This window comes from Haematobia irritans, chromosome 2 (assembly GCF_050003625.1).
Source record: "Haematobia irritans isolate KBUSLIRL chromosome 2, ASM5000362v1, whole genome shotgun sequence".
Classification (NCBI taxonomy): domain Eukaryota; kingdom Metazoa; phylum Arthropoda; class Insecta; order Diptera; family Muscidae; genus Haematobia; species Haematobia irritans.
The window spans coordinates 219,912,034-219,935,584 of record NC_134398.1 but is presented as its reverse complement, the minus strand read 5'-3'; the positions used below and the strand labels follow the sequence as shown (position 1 = coordinate 219,935,584).

Below are 23,551 nucleotides of genomic sequence, written 5' to 3'. Positions count from 1 at the left end.
CTATAGAAATAAAATTTTTACAAAATTTTCTATAGAAATAAAATTTGGACAAAATTTTCTATAGAAATAAAATTTTGACAAAATTTTCTATAGAAATAAAATTTTGACAAAATTTCCTATAGAAATAAAATTTTGACAAAATTTTCTATAGAAAAAAATTTTGACAAAATTTTCTATAAAAATCAAATTTTTACAAAATTTTCTATAGAAATAAAATTTTGACAAAATTTTCTATAAAAATCAAATTTTGACAAAAAATTTCTATAAAAATAAAATTTTTACAAAATTACTATAAAAATCAAACTTTCTATAAATATAACATTTTGACAAAATTTTCGATCGATAGAAATAAAATTTTTACAAAATTTTCTATAGAAATAAAATTTTGACAAAATTTTCTATAAAAATCAAATTTTTACAAAATTTTCTATAGAAATAAAATTTTGACAAAATTTTCTATAAAAATCAAATGTTTACAAAAAAATTCTATAAAAATAAAATTTTGGCAAAAGTACTATAAAAATCAAATTTGGTATAAAAATATCATTTTGATAAAATTTTCGATCGATAGGAATAAAATTTTGACAAAATTTTCTATAGAAATAATATTTTGACAAAATTTTCTATAAAAATCAAATTTTGACAAAAAATTTCTATAAAAATAAAATTTTGACAAAATTGCTATGAAAATCAAATATTCTATAAAAATAACATTTTGACAAAATTTTCGATCGATAGAAATCAAATTTGGATAAAAAGTCTATAGAAATAAATTTTTGGGAAAATTTTCTATAGAAATACAATTTTTACAAAATTTTCTATAGAAGTAAAATTTTGACAAAATTTTCTTTAGAAATAAAATTTTTACAAAATTTTTTATAGAAATAAAATTTTTGACAAAATTTTCTATAGAAATAAAATTTTGACAAAATTTTCTATAAAAATCAAATTTGGAAAAAAATTTCTATAAAAATAAAATTTTGACAAAATTACTATAAAAATTAAATATTCTATAAAAATAACATTTTGACAAAATTTTCGGTCGATAGAAATCAAATTTTGATAAAAATTCTATAGAAATAAATTTTTGGGAAAATTTTCAATAAAAATAAAATTTTGATAAAATTTTTGATCGATAGAAATTTAATTTTCACAAAATTTTATAGAAAAATAAAATTTTCACAAAATTTTCGATACAAATAAAAAATTTTGACAACATTTTCTATAGAAAGAAATTTTTGAGAAAATTTTCTAACTTTCTATAAAAATAACATTTTCATAAAATTTTCAATCGATAGAAATACAATTTTTATTAAAATGTCTATAGGTTAGGTTAGGTTAGGTAGCAGCCCGATGTATCAGGCTCACTTAGACTATTCAGTCCATTGTGATACCACATTGGTGAACTTCTCTCTTATCACTGAGTGCTTCCCGATTCCATGTTAAGCTCAATGACAAGGGACCTCCTTTTTATAGCCGAGTCCGAACGGCGTTCCACATTGTAGTGAAACCACTTAGAGAAGCTTTGAAACCCTCAGAAATGTCACCAGCATTACTGAGGTGGATAATCCACCGCTGAAAAACTTTTTGGTGTTCGGTCCAAGCAGGAATCGAACCCACGACCTTGTGTATGCAAGGCGGGCATGCTAACCATTGCACCACGGTGGCTCCCTGTCCAACATAAGTAAAGTTTGAAATTGTGATTGAGCGTATCTGTTTACGTACGAACGTAAACCCCTACATTCCCAAACCGCCGTGCGAAATTCCCTTATTTTCTATTGTGTAAAGCGAAACTGAAATTCATAAATGTTATCGAAATACTTTAATGTCCAACTTCTTCGATATATTAAAGATCGTATTGCAAATTCAACTTCCGGAGAAGGAATAGTTTTTCGCCTTTTCCTTTCAACGAACTAATAGTCCCAAAGCAATAAGTTTTATGGCGATTTCGATTGGGGAAAAAGGTGCAACATTCTCGAAATTTATTTCAAAATATGAAGGACATTGTCATCGATTTTGGATCCGGTATCCCTCACAATATTATGTATTAACAATAACTTTGGATTGGTACTATAATTTGGGCGAAAAAGTAATGATGGACAAAGTAGTGCAACACCAAGGCAACATATTTTTTGCGAAACGAAAACGCCCTTAGTGGTAGGAATTAATCCACAGAAATAAAGACAGTATACCATCCATCATCCTAACTGCTGATTTCTTTGTGTTTCATTTTTTCCATATCGTATTTCATCATGGATATTGCGAGCTACATATAAACGAGAATACCCAACTGACTTTCGTTTGCTTGTTTCAGCTGCAGCGACCTACCATCCAGTTATCCATTTTCCTACTCCAGGTTTGCGGACAAACTTTTTTCCATTCTACTTCTCCCACACCAGTTTTGCCTGATCAGTATCCTTACGAGGGACATAGGTTAAGTAACGTTAGGTTAGGTAGACTGGGTGCTCTATATTTCAGACTTACTGAGACTACGCCGCCCATTGTGATACCACAATAGTGGTGAACTTATCTCTTATCATTGAGTGCTGTATGAAATCGTTTAGTTCAATGACAAGGGATGTCATTTTGGATGGTCACGAAGCTTCAGGGATCCCGCTTGAAGTAATGGGAAAATGGTTGCCGATATCTTTGATTGGGATGGAGTCCGGCACACGTCTAGATAACTCAGTGTCAAGTGCGTTAATTTAAATTAAAGATTGCCCAATTTCCTTTGTAATCAAATTAATTTCAATACTACGCAACTAAATATAATACGATTGTATTCAAATTTAATCAATTGGTCAATCAGGTGAATTCAGCAATGTCTCTAAAAATAGAATTCGATTTGTTGTTGCATTAGTTTTAGGATTAAGGGATTGTGATATGATATGAGAATATTATGCACAATGGTGGTGAAAAATTGTTCAAGTTGGGAGGAATATTTCGCATAAGAAGTTAACATATAAGATCCAAATTGATTCATTTCATCCCGCCATATCTACACTAGAGACTATGGAAATTCGACTTAGTCAGTGATAAAACATGTGTTAGTAAGTAGAGTGATCGAAGCCTGCGGATAAAAACCGGTCAACCAGTTTATCTTCTCACGCTGACTGCCGGTTTTCGGGAAAATCCGATAAAACCGATGTTTTCAAGGCTCAACAACCGACATTCGGTTTTAATATTTTCATTGAAAAATTGCCAAATTTAGGCAAAAAAAACCGACTTTCAAAAACCCGGGTTTTTGATCACTCGAATAGTAAGGCTTGTGGAGATTTGTATGTGACATTTTCTTTTCAATAACTTAATAGTGTCAATTCCCTTAATCTGCCTATCCAATAAGCTCGTATTTTAAAATTATAATAATACGTACACTAATCAATTATTTTCAATCAATAATCTTTAACTATGAGCTAGAAACCTCATGGGGTTTCATTTAGATCGCAAATAATAGATGGGAACAGTAGGAATCTCGAGTAGTTTGATGAGCTTTTAAAATATACTCGGATTCTATTACCACTTAAATATTTCTGTAATTTCTCTTTATTATTAAGTAAAACAAAAAATAAAAATATATCATTATGAGCTCTTAAGTCACTAGCTATTAATTTTGTATCTTCCTTATTTATATGTACATTGCGTGACTACATCACATTTGTTCTTGAAATGTAAATGTCAATTAAAACATTTATGTGAGTGGTCATATTAAGCCTACCTCTGTGCGAGGTTATAACACAATAATATGATTATCTCATGACCAGGAAGCAAATTAACATTGATTTGGCATTTGCCATTCGTGGTCACCACAACTGCTCAAAAGTGTCTTGCTCCACTTGGAGACCTACCGAATTAAACATTAATCAATTGTAATTAATCTTGATGCGATTTTCGTTTGCCCCATTAACAGCCACTGTTTGTCGCAATACATACGATTGTTTTGTTAAGGAATTTCCAAGAAACAGTCTCAGCAAATGAAGGTAGTAGGAAACCTTGAATTGCGTTTCTTTGTCACTTTGGGGGGTTCTTTCGACCAAATGATTTCTTGCTGTGAGGCTTAATCATCGCTTGATTTCATCATGAAAATGCCAGAGCGCCAAAAAACAAAAACAAATTCCACCACAATTGCCAGAAGCTTTTAAGATTGAAACTCCTGGTGGTGGTGGTGGTGGCGGCGATTTTTAGGGGATAATGAAAGTATCAGTGACAAGCGACAACAAAAACGCGATTAAAGTGAAAAAATACCAGCAGCCTTGGACGGACAATGGTTAATCCCTTGTCGGAGACAATGATACCTTTTAATAAAAGTTATGATGGTCCTGGCTGGCGCTTCCAGCTATATGCAGGCTCCAGTAATGGCAAGCATCCAGTTTAGCACAATGCACTGTGACCACATATTTGGTGACCATTAATGGCTTTTGGAAAACGATTTAACATAAATTTTTGAAATTTATAACAATTTACGACATTCGTAACTGCTTGTTAAGCAAATCCATAAAAAAATGAAGAAGCCCCTGGGCCACTGTTGTTTCAAGGGTAAAGTCAAGCAACCCCCAAAAGCTACAGATCTTGGCATTCAATGGTTTTTATAAAGAATATTTACAAACAATATGAACGTAGCTACTTTAGGAATTTAGGTGGGAGGAAATATCATTTATTTACTGTTATTTTAACTTAATTTAATTTAATTTAATTTAATTTAATTTAATTTAATTTAATTCAATTCAGTTCAATTCAATTCAATTCAATTCAATTCAATTCAATTCAATTCAATTCAATTCAATTCAATTCAATTCAATTCAATTCAATTCAATTCAATTCAATTCAATTCAATTCAATTCAATTCAATTCAATTCAATTCAATTCAATTCAATTCAATTCAATTCAATTCAATTCAATTCAATTCAATTCAATTCAATTTAATTTAATTTAATTTAATTTGAATTGAATTGAATTGAGTTGAATTGAATTGAATTGAATTGAATTGAATTGAATTGAATTGAATTGAATTGAATTGAATTGAATTGAATTGAATTAAATTAAATTAAATTAAATTAAATTAAATTAAATTAAATTAAATTAAATTAAATTAAATTAAATTAAATTAAATTAAATTAAATTAAATTAAATTAAATTAAATTAAATTAAATTAAATTAAATTAAATTAAATTAAATTAAATTAAATTAAATTAAATTAAATTAAATTAAATTAAATTAAATTAAATTAAATTAAATTAAATTAAATTTAATTTAATTTAATTAAATGGAAGCGAATTGAGTTAAACTGAATTTTAAATTAATTTATTTTTGCTATCCTTTATCCCTCCTATTTCAGGGAAATTATCGCCCCCTATTTCAATATGCTTCTGATTCTGACGCCTATGACCCGATAGACTACTGCTGTGAGATTCATCTCTCAGGAAGTGGGTAACCTTTGTCGAATTTTATGCGCCTGTTCACGGCTGGATACTTAGGGGATTGTCATTGTCTTGGCCGGGTTGATTTGTTTTCTGTTTTTGTTTGTTTGTTTTTTGCTTTGGTTTGGGAGGAAATATTTAACAACGTCCGAAGGAAAACAACAACAACCACAAGCAAAACCAAACTTCACACAAACTCCAGAAATAATGTGGGGTATTTATAACGACCATTTGCCGGAATGAACTTGACGCATTTACATATTGTTAAACTTGACACAGCTGGACATCAAAAACCCAGTCAGTTAGCCAACCTTCTATATTGAAAATCACAATCCCGATCATTTCAATTCATCTCATCGCATAGCCGTGATTTGAAATCTTGGAGACTTGGAGACGAAAAATTGAGAACATTTGGCTTTGGTCGTCCGTGTGGACAAAAACGAAAAGTGACTTTGTTATGGTCACACAGCGGGATGGATAGCATTTTTTTTCTTCAATACTCTAAAGAGGAGCCCATTCAATTCTTTCATTGAAATGACAAAAACAAAACAGAAAAAGATTTTTGTTTTGAAACAACCTGAAGAAACCTTCGGGGCCTGAGAAAAAAAAGCTCCCACAATAAAATTGAAACTGAATTCATAATCATAATAATAAAGGCGGCAGTGGTAATGGTGATGGTGGTGGTGGTGGTGGTACCAAAGCAACACCATCATCCAAAACAATGGTGACGCCAAAGACGCCTCAATGGTCAGCTATTGTTTCCTTAACTTGGAATAACATACAAAAAAAGACAAATCTCCACAAAAAAATGAAAATTATGTCCTAACTGTGGACCAGAACACAAATCATCAGAGAAACACTACCACCACCAGCAGCAGCAGTCGCAGAACCGTAAAACTGTTTTCTTTGTTATTTTGTTCCTTATACAAAAAAGAGATCATCATTCCAGGGCACTTCCAGTTCCTCCATACCCCTTTGGCTGCCGAAACCTTTGGAAAACAATAACAACGGCAAAAACTTTTCCATACCCTCTGCAACCATTCATTAGTTTATATGGCTGTTGTTTTTAGCCAAGAATAAGAGTTCGATACTTTGCTTCTTTATTTTATTTAGGTTTTATTTCTGTTTTGTTTATTTTTTTTGTGGGACAAAAGTGGCGTCACATGGTCATTTTGTCGCCGTTAATCATCTGGCATTTAACAATAAAATCCCCAAGCAAGGGGGCGCCCTACCAAATCGTTCTTTTCTAACCGTCAAGCCAATCATATTTCTATAGGGATATCAATGAGAAACAAAGCCCATGGTCCATATTGTTACTGAAATACCAACAGTTGCTTGGCATGTGGAAATGTGGGTGTTACTATTGGACATGGGGTTTGGTTCTCTTAGAGCCAAGAATTAAATTGTTAGTTATTAACTATTTCGTGAACCACGGTGACCGGGGGGGAACAGTTGGTCGTTGTTCATATCACAACACAGGTTAGGGAGTTTTATTAGCGTTTAAGAAATATGAATTAACAATTTTAACGGTTATTAAAATGTAAAACAGATGTTAAAATGTTATTTTTATCTTATCCAATTAGCCCACACCAACTGTTTTACATTTGAGGGTTTAGACAAAAACCAGGGGGATGGTCCACTTGACTAAGACCAGGGTAACAATAAATTATTTATTATTTATAGTTCAAGAGTTTAGTTGAGAGTGGAATGATAAATGTCACTTGTCGCATTAATATGAGATGAGAAAAATTATCAAATGTATTATTATTTGTTAGAATTTCATTCTACTATTAAGATTCCTACTGTACCCATCTACTATCCAGTAAAAAAGGCGTCGCCAAAAAAGTAGTGAAAATGATATTTTTGGATCCGGAAGTGATGCAAAATTGGCGCAGAAGCGATGAATTTAACATGGTTGTCATAGGATGTATGTCCACCAATTCAACAGACGTTGCACTGAATTTGAATCACTTTTTTGGGGTGTAATTTGTATTCAGTGTTTTGGATTTGAATTAAAAAATTGTGTGATATTTTCCTAAATAAATAATTTTTAAAAATTTTTATGATTTTCAATGCACTCTAACGCTTGTCTGAAACGTTTGACATCAAATATTTTCAAAAATTCGTAATTTTTCTAGAATGGACTTAGCATTTTTATCGACAAAATTTTAATATTTTTTATACAATTTTATTAATTCTTACTCTGTTTTTAAGCTATTTGAAACCAAAAATGTTAAAATTACCCATTAAAAATATGAAAAAAGCAAGTTTTAAAAAATGAATGTGTAGTTAAATTAAAGAACATCTTTGGGAGGAAATTTTTGGAAGTTCTTTTAAAGTTGTGCCTTTAGAAGAACTTCCAATTTTTTTTTACTGGATATGTATATGGTAACTTTCGGTTAATTTGCGTATAGTGGGGCAATGCTATACGTAAATTAACCGAAAGTTACCATATATATACCCCGCAAAAAAATTTGGAAGTTCTTCTAAAGGCACAACTTTAAAAGCACTTCCAAAAATGTCCTACCAAAGATGTTCGTAAATTAATCGAAAGTTATCATATACATACCCAGCAAAAAAATTTGGAAGTTCTTCTAAAGGCACAACTTTAAAAGCACTTCCAAAAATGTCCTACCAAAGATGTTCTTTATTTTAATGTGTAGCATTCATTTTTTTTTATAACTTGCTTTTTTCATATTCTCAATGGGTAATTTTTTAATAGAAAAGAAATTTTATTTGTATGATTTCCTACTGTACTGTACTATATATACCTCAACTAAGAAATATTTTTCCTATTTTAACTAAAGGTTCAAAAGTTGGGTTAGATCGAAGGTCCGTTTTAATTTGAGAAGAAAAAAATCGTTAAAATAGTTAATTGTTTTAATTCCTGCTGTTCCAATCTACTATGTATATTTTAACTTAAGCTATATTGTACTATTTTAACTAAAGGTTTAATACTTAGGTGAGGTTGGAATGTAACATTCTCTTATGTTGGGTATAGCATTGGCCCTTTTTAATTTGAGAAGAAAAAATCTTCAAATAAATTTTTTGGTTGTTTGAATTCCTTTTGTACCCATCTATTATGAATATTTTTATTAAAGTTATATTTTACCAAATTTAATTAATGGCCACCAACCAAAAATAACATTTTGCTCTTAAAACAGGTTTGAGGTGAACATATTCCTTCTCTGGGTGCAAGCTATCGACGTGAAACTTGGCACAAGTACACACAGGTTAGGGAGTTTTATTAGCGTTTAAGAAATATGAATTAACAATTTTAACGGTTATTAAAATGTAAAACAGATGTTAAAATGTTATTTTTATCTTATCCAATTAGCCCACACCAACTGTTTTACATTTGAGGGTTTAGACAAAAACCAGGGGGATGGTCCACTTGACTAAGACCAGGGTAACAATAAATTATTTATTATTTATAGTTCAAGAGTTTAGTTGAGAGTGGAATGATAAATGTCACTTGTCGCATTAATATGAGATGAGAAAAATTATCAAATGTATTATTATTTGTTAGAATTTCATTCTACTATTAAGATTCCTACTGTACCCATCTACTATCCAGTAAAAAAGGCGTCGCCAAAAAAGTAGTGAAAATGATATTTTTGGATCCGGAAGTGATGCAAAATTGGCGCAGAAGCGATGAATTTAACATGGTTGTCATAGGATGTATGTCCACCAATTCAACAGACGTTGCACTGAATTTGAATCACTTTTTTGGGGTGTAATTTGTATTCAGTGTTTTGGATTTGAATTAAAAAATTGTGTGATATTTTCCTAAATAAATAATTTTTAAAAATTTTTATGATTTTCAATGCACTCTAACGCTTGTCTGAAACGTTTGACATCAAATATTTTCAAAAATTCGTAATTTTTCTAGAATGGACTTAGCATTTTTATCGACAAAATTTTAATATTTTTTATACAATTTTATTAATTCTTACTCTGTTTTTAAGCTATTTGAAACCAAAAATGTTAAAATTACCCATTAAAAATATGAAAAAAGCAAGTTATAAAAAATGAATGTGTAGTTAAATTAAAGAACATCTTTGGGAGGAAATTTTTGGAAGTTCTTTTAAAGTTGTGCCTTTAGAAGAACTTCCAATTTTTTTTTACTGGATATGTATATGGTAACTTTCGGTTAATTTGCGTATAGTGGGGCAATGCTATACGTAAATTAACCGAAAGTTACCATATATATACCCCGCAAAAAAATTTGGAAGTTCTTCTAAAGGCACAACTTTAAAAGCACTTCCAAAAATGTCCTACCAAAGATGTTCGTAAATTAATCGAAAGTTATCATATACATACCCAGCAAAAAAATTTGGAAGTTCTTCTAAAGGCACAACTTTAAAAGCACTTCCAAAAATGTCCTACCAAAGATGTTCTTTATTTTAATGTGTAGCATTCATTTTTTTTTATAACTTGCTTTTTTCATATTCTCAATGGGTAATTTTTTAATAGAAAAGAAATTTTATTTGTATGATTTCCTACTGTACTGTACTATATATACCTCAACTAAGAAATATTTTTCCTATTTTAACTAAAGGTTCAAAAGTTGGGTTAGATCGAAGGTCCGTTTTAATTTGAGAAGAAAAAAATCGTTAAAATAGTTAATTGTTTTAATTCCTGCTGTTCCAATCTACTATGTATATTTTAACTTAAGCTATATTGTACTATTTTAACTAAAGGTTTAATACTTAGGTGAGGTTGGAATGTAACATTCTCTTATGTTGGGTATAGCATTGGCCCTTTTTAATTTGAGAAGAAAAAATCTTCAAATAAATTTTTTGGTTGTTTGAATTCCTTTTGTACCCATCTATTATGAATATTTTTATTAAAGTTATATTTTACCAAATTTAATTAATGGCCACCAACCAAAAATAACATTTTGCTCTTAAAACAGGTTTGAGGTGAACATATTCCTTCTCTGGGTGCAAGCTATCGACGTGAAACTTGGCACAAGTAGTTGTTATTGATGTAGGTCGGATGGTATTGCAAATGGGCCATATCGGTCCACTTTTACGTATAGCCCCCATATAAACGGACCCCCAAATTTGGCTTGCGAGCCCTCTAAGAGAAGCAAATTTCATCCGATCCGGATGAAATTTTGTACATGGTGTTAGTATATGTTCTCTAACAACCATGCAAAAATGGGTCCACATCGGTCCATAATTATATATAGCCCCCATATAAACCGATCCCCCGATTTGGCTTGCGAGGCCTCTAAGAGAAGCAAATTTCATCCGATCCGGCTGTAATTTGGTACATGGTGTTAGTATATGGTCTCTAACAACCACGCAAAAATTGGTCCACATCGGTCCATAATTATATATAGCCCCCATATAAACCGATTCCCCGATTTGGCTTGCGGAGCCTCTAAGAGAAGCAAATTTTATCCGATCGGGCTGAAATTTGGTACATGGTGTTAGTATATGGTCTCTAACAACCATGTAAAAATTGGTCCACAGAAATTAAATATTACAATTGCATCGCTTGAAGTTAATTCCTATAGCAAAAGATATTTTCATGAATGAATTTCCTTATATATCTTATTCATTTTACTTTAAATTCTAAAATCTTTATATTTTTCTCTACTCCTTTTAGATTATCAACTAAATTTGCTGCTTGCTGTATTTTTTTTTTGTTGTCCTCCCGTGTGGTCTACAAAAGAAAAACCCAGCAGCCAATCAAATAATTAAGGTGAAATATAACTGAGTGGTGTGTATGTAGACTAAGTGTTGAACAACACGCCCACAACAAAACAACAACAACAACCACCACCACCACCACCATTAACAATAGCATCAGCAACAGCACACACCACCGACCACCACCACCAACCACCGCCACTTCTACAATACACCATTGCGTTGGCTAGCCTAACATCTCTTCTAACACGATCATCAATACCTATTGTCACCACCAACGATAGCCTAACACAGCAGCAACAACAACAAGAAACAACTCAAACGCCATAACAAGGCTATAGTAGACCAAAAACAACTATAACAGCAGCCGCAACAAAGTCTCACAACGAGAAACTCACAAAAAAAAGTAAAAATAAAGGTGTTTAAATCAGCATTTGAAGTAACACGTCAGTCTGTCAGCAACAGCTGCATAACGCGCTTGTTATCTCTCTGCACGCGTAACAGTAAGAAAATAAAATTTTTGTATCGAGTGAGTGACGAACCAAAAACCACAGGAAATTTAAAAGAGAAAAAAATACGTATTCATTAACCACAAGTCAAGCAACAGCCAATCATCAGCCCCCGTTTGCTAAGGCTATAGGGGAATATAAAAAAAAAAAAAAACAACCACAATTCAATTAGACAAGAAAAAGTGTTGTGGGGTGCTATAAACACACAAGAAAGAGATTAACCGACAGCAATTTAATAAAAGTTTATAAAAAAAAGAAACTACAGAAACAATAACAAATCTAATAAATGTCACAAAATTGTTATCTTAAGCAATAATAATATAACTACCAACCAATACCATTAAAGCAAAGACAAAAAAGTAGAGTAATTCTTTTTGATTAAAAGGAAACCGTTAACCCCCCATCTATAACACAACTGATATATAGAGAACTCAACTCAAAGAGTTTACACCATATGCTCTTGCTCTTTGGGTGACAAACAATAAACAAAAACTGCCATTCTTGTGATAGCCGAAGTAAGTACTCTCGAGTACTTTAGCTTTGTGCGTACGTGTGACATATATCAATAAACACACATACACACACACACTCGAGTAGTGAGCTTTTTGTGGTTTTAATCAATCTCCACCACTATACAATAACTACAACCCCCTTGCTCCAAGCAATTTCAATAACACCCAACAACAACAAAGTAAAGCCAACACCACCAGCACCATGTTCGCTGTAATGAGAATCGACAATGATGACTGCCGGTCGGACTTTCGTCGCAAGATGCGTCCGAAGTGTGAGTTCATTTGCAAGTATTGCCAGCGGCGTTTCACCAAATCCTATAATCTAATGATACACGAACGTACCCACAAATCGCCCGAAATCACCTACTCCTGCGAAGTATGCGGTAAATACTTTAAGCAACGTGATAATCTAAGACAACACAGGTATGTAAAGTGTGCAAATAAATAAAATTCTCCATCGCAAAAAAAAAAATTATCATTTGGTAAAGATCGATAAAGAGCATTCACCCAGTCTGTTATATTTCATATGCAAAACAAAAAAAAAAACAAAAAAAGAAACAACAACCATATTATCACCTCATTATTAATGAATCACTTCGCTGGTAGTCGAACATAGAATAATGGTTGTATATTTAAAATTAAAACCAAAAAAAAAACTGCGGGTTAATGTAGTGTTGCGTTGTTGGCAGAATTATGGGTTAGTAATGCTTGAGGAAATTGTTTTGAAAATGTTGTAGACAATATTTAAGGTTCACCCAAAACATTTCCAAATTATCTTGTAAATATTCTCTGAACGATAGTTTAGGTTCTGGTAGTATCCACTATCATAAAATAAAAGAATACTGTGATATGCTTTAATTTAGCAAAAATTAAGTTTAGATTTGGTCGATTTTTATTTTTTGTTAATTTATTGAAAACAGAAACATTAACTATTGACAAATAAAATCTGTACTATTTTTCGCTGCAAAACTACTAATTGCAAAATCGATTGGGAAAATTTCAGTGCAATATTAGTGATCGGTATTCTCAGCCAAACTTCAAATGAGATATTCATGCCATTTTACATTCATTGATTAAGGTAACATAGTTAGTTGTATTACCCAGCAAAAAAATTGGAAGTGCTTCTAAAGGCACAACTTTAAAAGCACTTCCAAAAATGTTCTTTATTTTAACTACTCAGGAAGTTCTTTTAATTCAATTTTTTTTTTAACTCGCTGTTTTCATATTTTTGGAAGGAAATTTTAACTTTTTTTGTTTCAAATAGGTTAAACCCCGAGTAAGAATTAATAAAATGGTACAAATTATTATTTTTTTTTCCAAAAACAAGGCTAAACCCATTTTAGAAAAATTGCCAATTTTTGAAAATATTTGATGTCAAACGTTTCAGACAAGCGGTACAATGCTTTAGAAATCATAAAAAAATTATAAAAATTATTTATTTGGCAAATTATTGCAAAATTTTTTAATTTATATCCAAAACACTGAATTCGGATAACACCTTAAGAATTCAGTGCAACGGCATTTGAAATGGTGGACATCCGTCCTATGACAAGGCCGTGTTAAATTCATCGCTTCTGCGCCAATTTTGCACCACTTCCGGATCCAAAAAGAAAATTTTCACTACTTTTTTGGTGACGATTTTTTGCTGGATAGTTTAATTATAAGGCTGTGGTTACACTAGAAAAATATTTGAACACAACGAGTGTCAAACTTTTTTCCAGGAACATTTACGAAATATGTGGATACTGTTTTTGGAAAACACTCCTCTCGTGACGTTAAATATCCAATATGAACTAAAAATCCCGGTAAAAAAAGCGCCACCAAAAAAGTAGTGAAAAAGTTCTTTTTGGATCCGGAAGTGGTGCAAAATTGGTGCAGAAGCAATGAACATAACATGGGCTTGTCGTAGGTCGGATGTCCACCATTTCAACAGCCGTTGCAGTGAATATGCATCACTTCTTTAGATGTGATCCGAATTCAGTGTTTTGGATGTGAATTAAAAAACTTTGTGGTAGTTTGACAAATAATAAATTTTTATAATTTTTTATGATTTTTAATGCAATCTAATGCTTGTCTGAAACCCTTCACCTCAAATATTTTCAAAATTTCGCAATTTTTCTAGAAAGAATTTAGAATTTTTTTCGACAAAATTTAAATAATTTATACCTTTTTATTAATCCTTACCCTGTTTTTAACATATTTGAAACAAACAATTTTAAAATTGTCCTTTATAAGTATGAAAAAAGCGAGTTATAAAAAATTGAATTAAAAGAACTTTCTGAGTAGTTAAAAGTAAGAACATCTCAGGAAGGACATTTTTGGAAGTGCTTTTAAAGTTGTGTCTTTAAAAGTACTTCCACATTTTTTTACTAGGATGTTTTCTGGTTTGAATGTGGCGAGGAATTCTTTTTTGCTTAGTGTGACCGTACCGTAAGAAACAAAGTAGCCACGGAATTTAATTGATATTCGCTTAGGAATATCTAACATAGGCAATCTATCCATAGGAATGCCTGTCTTTCCGTATAATTGATGTTGCTAAAGGTACCAATGATGTTGATATTATAATAGTGGGCCGAAGATGATAAAAAAATGAAATATAAAAGTGACAATTTATTTTTCAAAATAATCCTGGTTAAGCCAATACACAGGGTCCAGCGATTATCCAACTTGTTTTAAGACGCTGGAAAAATACGTTTTGCGAATTTTGCAAAATAGGCCTCTGTGCCTATTTGACAGATATCAGTCGGTCAACAATTCCTTGGTTACCAGTTGATCCAATGTTCTTCTCGAATAGACCAAAAACTTCTTCGGATTATGCTTAAACTGAAATTTTCAGGCCTGTTCTGGTTTTCACATATTGGCGCTTAATTGAAACGATTTGAACGATTAGATTTGTGGGTTTGCGCATTCCAAGGATTAAAAATGAAAGTTCACAATTTCAGATGTGGTCTCGATTGGTACAAATCATTTCTTAAACATATTTTCTACTATATCACTTTTGGTTTGGAATTCGCGAACTGAAACACATTCGATTTCAATTCGACAAAATTTTGCATATACGGATGGCCAGAACACACCGTATGCTTTTGCCAGAAGTAGTGTTGGACATTATAGTTCAGTGTAGTGATCGCTCACTTCAGCTCTTTTCCGATCAACGAACTAGTTCGGTCAGTTAGTTCATTTTATGTCAGTGACCGGTTAATTTCAACTTATGTTGTTGCTTTCTTCCAGTTCATCATAAATGAAACACATTAGCCTTGCGTTGATTTATTCATCCAAAAAACCACATGCGAAAAGAATCCCGAACAGCGTATGTGCAAAAAAGATCAATATGAGCGTAAAGGCAGAAAATTTTCCAATTATTACGAAAGCGAAAATAACTGAGCGAACAAACTGATAAAATGTGCTTAGTTAGCCAAACTGACATGGTGAACGGAAAAGGACGATAGATGTGAACTAGTTCTGCTCACTCATTTCAGTGAACCGTTCAATTGAACTAGTTCGTTCGCGAACTACCCAACTCTAGCCAGAAGAGACCTGTGTATCATGTTTATGATTTTCCGTAGCGACCAAAGCGACATTAAATCCATCAACAGCTTTCTCATGGAGGATATTATCGACGCATTTTTCTGAATGCCCATGGTCTAAACTATCTTCCACCATAAACCAATGAAACTTAACTCTAGAAAACCAATGCATCTACACGCTACTTACTGCTTGCTGTTCATGGAATTTTCGTTCGCCTTGAGACCAAGGAACGTCAAAATCATTTGATGATATCTCGAGCATTAGAGCTTGTCGAATCACAATTGTTTCGGTGTTCGATAATAAATGTCAAACGATGAGTCCATGACAAATTTCGAGGATTTGTGGAAGAAAATACATCTAAAGTTATTTTAGTTTCACTCTAGACGATTCGTCTCTGGACGATTTTGGGTTTCTTGAACAGGCAGTTCATTTCTCTGCACGATTTGACATCAAAAAATAGGAAATGAGTCACCGATATTCGATTTCTCTTAATGACATTAGCATACAGCCTGAGTCAATAGAAAAGGTTAGGTTAGGTGGCAGCCCAATGTATCAGGCTCACTTACACTATTCAGTCCATTGTGATACCACATTGGTGATCTTCTCTCTTATCACTGAGTGCTGCCCGATTCCATGTTAAGCTCAATGACAAGGGACCTTCTTTTTATAGCCGAGTCCGAACGGCGTTCCACAATGTCACCAGCATTACTGAGGTGGGATAATCCACCGCTGAAAAACTTTTTGGTGTTCGGTCGAAGCAGGAATCGAACCCACGACCTTTTGTATGCAAGGCGGGCATGCTAACCATTGCACCACGGTGTCAATAGAAAAAAGCTTCCCTGAAATAAAAAAAAGATAGTTCTTCATAGTCTTTCCAAATCTACTCACTGGTAAATCATTGTCCGTGTGGACTGCTCAGCCATCTTATTGAGAGATTTTGTGTTAGGAAATTATTATTTCAACATTTATGAACAGAAAGTCCTTTATCTATTATGTGTAGTATTGAACTGGCATCGGCTGTTTATAACCGTTTCGGAGATGTTATCACAGAGACCACTCTAAGCTCTTGTACGGGAAAAATTGACTACGTCGTGGAAAATTTGCCTTAAACTATACTCCACTTTTCGAGATTTCCATAAGGAAAATGGGAGACAATTACATTTAGCATCAGTTTAAGGATGGTGTAGGGTATGGTTAGGTTAGGTGGCAGCCCGATGTATCAGGCTCACTTAGACTATTCAGTCCATTGTGCTACCACAGTGGTGAACTTCTCTCTTATCACTGAATGCTGCCCGATTCTATGTTAAGTTTAACGACAAGGGTCCTCCTTTTTATAGCTGAGTCCGAACGGAGTTCCACATTGCCATGAAACCACTTAGAGAAGCTTTGAAACACTCAAAAATGTCACCAGCATTACTGAGATGGGAAAACTTTTTGGACTAACGACCTTGTGTATGCAAGGCGGGCATGCTAACCATTGCACCACGGTGGTGTAGAGTATGCAAATAGTATAGACACTATATACTTACACAAAAAAAATATTTTTTGTCCTCAATCTATGTGATCCAATTAATGTCTTCAATCACAGAAATGTCTTCAATCATAGATATGATAGTATCAATCACCAAAGTTAATTAAAAAATTTATTGGTCCAATTACTTTTGGTGATAGATTTTAGTTTAAATTAAAAAATTTGTTATTTAAATTTTTAATTGAATATTTTTTAAAAATTCAATTAAAATTTTAATTGGAAAAATTGTTGTGATATATTTTTCTTTCTACAACATATATACAAAAAATTTTTTTTTCTGATTCAATCACGAAATTAATTGATCCAATTAATTTTTTAATTGAAACGTATTCAATCACAGAAATGATAGTATCAATTAAAAAACTAATTGATCCAATTAAAAAATTATTTGATACTATTAATTTGTGTGATTGATTTTTGCTTCAATTAAAAAAAAAAGTTTTTGGTTCAATTAAATTTTTAATTGAATATTTTTTAAAACTCAATTAAGATTTTAATTGGAATTTTTTTTCTGATTCAATCACGAAATTAATTGATCCAATTATTTTTTTAATTGAAACATATTCAATCACAGAAATGATAGTATCAATTAAAAAATTAATTGATCCAATAAAAAAGTTATGTGATACTATTAATTTGTGTGATTGATTTTTGCTTCAATTGAAAAAAAGTCTTTGGTTCAATTAAATTTTTAAATGAATATTTTTTTAAAACTCAATTAAGATTTTAATTGGAAAATTTTTTTTTTCTGATTCAATCACGAAATTAATTGATCCAATTAATTTTTTAATTGAAACGTATTCAATCACAGAAATGATAGTATCAATTAAAAAAAAAAATTGATCCAATTAAAAAAATATTTGATACTATTAATTTGTGTGATTGATTTTTGCTTCAATTAAAAAAAAAGTTTTTGGTTCAATTAAAATTTTAATTGAATATTTTTTAAAGCTCAATTAAGGTTTTTAATTCGAAAAATTTTCCTAAAATTTTTTCTGTGTAGTAGAAGACACCAAGATCGATTCACCTAGGATTAATATGAATAGCTTCTTTATGGGAAATTTTTAAAGAGAACACGCAGAGAAGGAATATGATCATCACAAACATGTTTCAAGAGCAAAATGTTATTTTTGTATGGTGACCATGTAACATGTTAGTCACTAAAATGTTATTTTCTCGTCAAATATAACCTGCTTGCCGATGTCAGATACATGATTTCCGAGAAAATAACATGGTTGCGAAAACCATGTTACATGGTCACCACCCAAAAATAACATTTTGCTCTTAAAACATGTTTGAGTTGATCATATTCCTTCTCTGGGTGAAGACATGTTTACACTCTGAAAACCGGACACCTCTCAAATGTTGTCTGGGGACGTTTGCTATATTAACACATTAAAATTAACCCCTCATAAGTGGACACCTGCCAAATGTGGACAAAATTTGGGCGACCGTGGGTGTCCACCTTTCAGAGGTTTCACTGTATAGCGTTTTAATTGATAAAGGTTAATGTTTCGTTTTTTTTTTTGTTGCAGAATTTTATATTCACTCTAAAGCATGTATATACCATTTTTTATATATTTTATATATGTATTATATCTAGTTTATAAGATGTTTGGGTATACATATAATCACAATTCTAATTACTTTCTTTCTTGGTTATTTTTCTCTTCTCTTTTTAGATGTAGTCAGTGTGTCTGGCGATAAATTATAATTATGTAAAAGCACCTCTATACATAAACACCATATAAATATAATTATATATACACATAGATATATAAAATACAAAAGAAAAGCACCACCCCCCAAAAAAACAAGCAATACCATGCCCTTCATCCATACATATACCCTCTAAACTAATACGCACATAAAAAATAAAAAAAAATGGAATCAATAAAAAAAAAACCATATCCATAAAGAAACCAACCATACATCATCACCCTTTATAATCATAATGCATCATCATCATCATCGTAAAGCAGAAAATTTAATTAAAAGGATATCACATAAAATGGTCTTAAAAACACTAATTTGCAAATATAAACAATATACTTTGTATATTTATGCTGAATTTCCAAGTCTCCTTTGGTCTATTGGATTGGATTTCTATGGTGGCAAATATTTTCTAAACCATGACCTAGAAAATATCAAGAGAAATTTGTGTACGGAAATCTTGTATCATACAATAGTAGGTGTATTTTGGTGAAAGTATTGGTGATTTTCTTATATTCTGCTACCAGACAAAGGGTGATGGTTTTTTTTCGTTATGGAAATAATTAAAAAAAAAGAAATTAATGACATTGTCAAAGATATTGAAACCGGCATTCAATCATGGTTTTGAGGGTGTTAGTTTATGGATGTTTTATGTATGGTAAAGATGATTACACACGCCCTCTCATATGCAAGCATTTATACCCACACACAAACACACATATAAACATATACTATGTAAATACTGGCTGACAATATGTATACACCCACATAGATCAACAGACAGACCACACATAGGCTAAATCTATGCATAGATTAAACTCTTCTTTCAATACTCTGAGAATAAAAAATATATTAAAAAATAGAGAGAGAGAATAATGAGTATTGCTAAAGTAAGAGAAATTTCTATGAAAAATAACAACAACAATTCCTTTATTTCAACTGGAAAAAAAGACAAAAATATATACCCATGAAATAAATGAGAGAATCGTATGCGCAGGCGCATCGTCATCATTGAGAAAATTGTATACATCCCATCATTCATAGCACAATCAATACTTTTGAATATTGCAGAACCATACATCCATAGAATCAAGATAACCATAATCATATCAACTCAACAAAGCACCACCACCACTCCCACACCACCTACCATCATCACCTAAGTGCCTGCCTTAAAAGATAAATATATAAAAAACCTCAACAACAACAACATAATGAAGTGCTTGCCCCTGCCACATTTTTACTACCCACCCGCCTTCTGCAAAAACCCCTTTCTATATATATGAGTGTTTTTTTTATTTGTAATTGTTTAAGTAAATAAAAATGAAATAAAAGTATTACTGTTATCATTATTATTATTTTTACTTAATTAACATTTAGCTATTTTATTAAAGAAAAAAACAAATTTTCCTCTACTAGCTTCTCTTTTTACTTCGCAACATTCCCCTAAAAACCATTTTCCAATAATTTTCCAATTGATCCTTTTCTCTAAATACCTTTCTTTTATTTTTCCTTGAAAATAGAATAAATAAATATAATAAAAAAAGTAAATAATTATTATTATGATATACTATTACTATTATTATTTTTTAGAATTTTTAAGATTTTAATTTTAATAAAATAAATATTAAACAAAAATACACAAACAGATATCATATCCATAACAGAAAAAGAAAACAAAACAACACTGAAATAAATGCTTTAAATAAAAAAATATTAAAAAATACATACAAATTTTTTCCTTACATAAATTTTACAAAAAAAAAAAACAGAAATAAACAAAATGTCAAGTCTTTTAATTAAAAATGAAAATTTAAAACGTTATTTGGATAATTATTTTCCCCTCCCTTTTTCTCGCTCTCCTACAACAATAATAAAAATGTTTGCTCTGTAAATTACAAAATTATTCTTTGCCATACCAATGATTGTCTTAAATGAGTTTTACCCCCATTTTCATAAAGCTCCGTTAGTGTTCCGTTAACTAACCAACTTTTAAACCGTATTATGGACGAAGCTGACATCTTGCATATATATTCCGTATACCAGTTAGGAACTTAACTGACTAAAAATTTTCAGTTAAAATTAACTGGAGAGCAGATATTTGCAATTTACTTTCTGTTAACTGGCAGTTAAAGCATAACGGAGCTACATGAAATTGGCCGTTAATAGAATTTTTATTGAATTTTTAATTGGAATTTTTATTGAAATTTATTTCACGATGAAAAGGTCAAAAATTTTGCTTCATAGAGAATATTTATGCCTACAAACTTGTTACTCTTTCAAAAAACATGCAATAATATTTCCCCTAAAAATTATTAAAATATTTTGTAAATTTTTTTTTGTTTAAATATATAATTTATATGATATATAAATAAAATTGTGTAATATCAGAAAAAATAATTCCTATGCAATAAATTATGAATTTATTAATTACAATTTATCTTTTGACTTTCTCCTTAAGTTTTATATATATATATATACCTATATATATATGGACTCTGTTGTTGTATTTATAAATGTGACTATATTAATTAATAATTAAAATAAACAAATGATAGCCTACCTACCGCATATTTAAATCAGACCCTGTGTAATGATAAAATACTACCTAATTTTAATGGAAAAAAACCCAATAAAAAATATAAAAAATCCCAAAAACATTTTGCAATATTATTATTATTAAAAGGTGGTGAGTATGTCATTGAGGTTGAGTTTGGTAACAATGTATTTGTAGCACTAGGCGTTGTTATCTCCATAGGAAATTGGATAGCATACTATTCAGTGGAACGACTATTCCTCATTTTCATGAAGCTCCATTAGTTTCAGGTTAGCTAACCAAATTTGGCGAACTTGACGACACTATAAAATATCCTCTTTGTGCAAAATTTGAAACAAATTAATATGAAACTATGGCCTCAGCGGGCATATAAGTGCATATCGGGCGAAAGATATATATGGAAGCTATATCTACATCTGAACCGTTTTATATACAACTTTGCAGGGTTTTCGGGACTCATGGAACATTCAGAAGAAGATTGGTTCATAAATGTGTCAATTGTGATCAAATCGGTAATAAATATATATGGGAGCTATATCTAAATCTGAACCGATTTCTTCCCAAATCAATAGGGATGGTCTTTGAGCAAATGTAAGGGTCTACGCCTAACTTCATGATGACCGGACTTAAACAGCGAGCTGTACTTTGCACACAGACGGACATCGGAGGGTGTAACTTCATTTTATTATACCCACCACCATAGAATGGTGACGGGGGTATAATAAGTTTGTAACACATCGAAATATCGATTTCCGACTATATAAAGTATATGTATTCGTGATCAGGGAGAAATTCTAAGACGATATAACGATGTCCGTCTGTCTGTCTGTCTGTTGTAATCACGCTACAGTCTTCAATAATGAAGCAATCGTACTGAAATTTTGCACAAACTCGTTTTTTGTCTGCAGGCAGGTCAAGTTCAAAGATGGGCTATATCGGTCCAATTTTTGATATAGTCCCCATATAAACCGACCTCCCGATTTGGGGTCTAGGGCTTATAGAAATCGTAGTTTTTATCCAATTTGCCTGAAATTTGATATCTAGAAGTATCTTGTGACCGTAAAGGGGTGTGCCAAAAATGGTGAGTATCGGTCCATGTTTTGGTATAGCCCCCATATAGACCGATCCCTCGATTTTACTTCTTGGGCTTATAGAAACAGCAGTTTTTATTCAATTTACCTGAAATTAGAAATCTAGAAGTATTGTAGGACCACAAATACGTGTGCCAAAAGTTGTGAGTATCGGTCCATGTTTTGATATGGTTCCCATATAAAACGACCTACCTATTGGAAATCTAGACCTATTGGAAATCTAGAGGTATTTTAGGACCATAAAGAGGTGTGCCGAAAATGGTGAGTATCGGTCCATGTTTTGGTATAGCCCCCATATAGACCGATTCCCGATTTTACTTCTTGGTTTTTATCCTATTTGCCTGAAATTGGAAATCTAGAGGTATTTTCGGGTCATAAAGAGGTGTGCCGAAAACGTTGAGTATAGGTCCATATTTTAGTATAGCCCCCATAAGAACGATGTTCCGATTTAACTCCTTGGGTTTCTAGAAACCGTAGTTTTTATCTGATTTGCCTGAAATTGTAAATATTCTGGTATTTTAGGCTCACAAAAACGTGTATCGGATTAAGTTGTTATCGGTCCATTTGGTAATGCCTCCATATAGACCAACTTCACTTCTTGAGGGTGTAGAAGGTGCACTGATCATGAAAATTGCTTGAAACTCAATGTAAAATTTCCAAATTTTACTTCTACAGATTTAAGATTTCAAATCAAGACGTTGTTTTATAATTTTCTTGCACACTTACAAGAGATGTTAATGATTCCTCTAAAACTCAAACAAAAATGGTTCTTATAAATCCAGAATCTGATATAGTCCTCATAGGTGAAATCTTTAAATTTATCTTCGGGAAGTGTCCTCAAGTCCTCAAGCCCTCCTGAAATTTCAAAGGAAACCCTAATATTTGGTTCATGGTGGTGGGTATATAAGGTTCGGCCCGCCCGATTTTAGTGCTGTATTTACTTGTTTTTGAGGTTCATTTGTATAATGAAAGTAATCCCAAATATTTCAAATGAAAATGAACCCGAAATTCCCTTTTGGGATTGTACTTCCTT

At 31.6% G+C, this 23,551-nt stretch overlaps 1 protein-coding gene across 1 annotated transcript; it reads left to right on the top strand.

Moving 5' to 3' along the window:
- Window positions 1-11,976: 11,976 nt before the first annotated feature.
- On the top strand, window positions 11,977-21,528 carry drm (odd-skipped family member drumstick). Its single transcript, XM_075297470.1, has 2 exons — window positions 11,977-12,521; window positions 18,840-21,528. The coding sequence occupies exons 1-2, from the start codon at window positions 12,301-12,303 to the stop codon at window positions 18,862-18,864; spliced, it is 246 nt and encodes an 81-aa protein (XP_075153585.1). The 5' UTR covers window positions 11,977-12,300; the 3' UTR covers window positions 18,865-21,528.
- The last annotated feature ends 2,023 nt before the right edge of the window (window positions 21,529-23,551 follow it).

Bases quoted from the DNA above. Each gene is read 5' to 3' on its own strand.
- drm (XM_075297470.1), top strand. From the start codon at position 12,301: ATGTTCGCTGTAATGAGAATCGACAATGATGACTGCCGGTCGGACTTT. The intron at 12,522-18,839 runs GTATGTAAAGTG...TTCTCTTTTTAG, and splicing joins GATAATCTAAGACAACACAG to ATGTAGTCAGTGTGTCTGGC.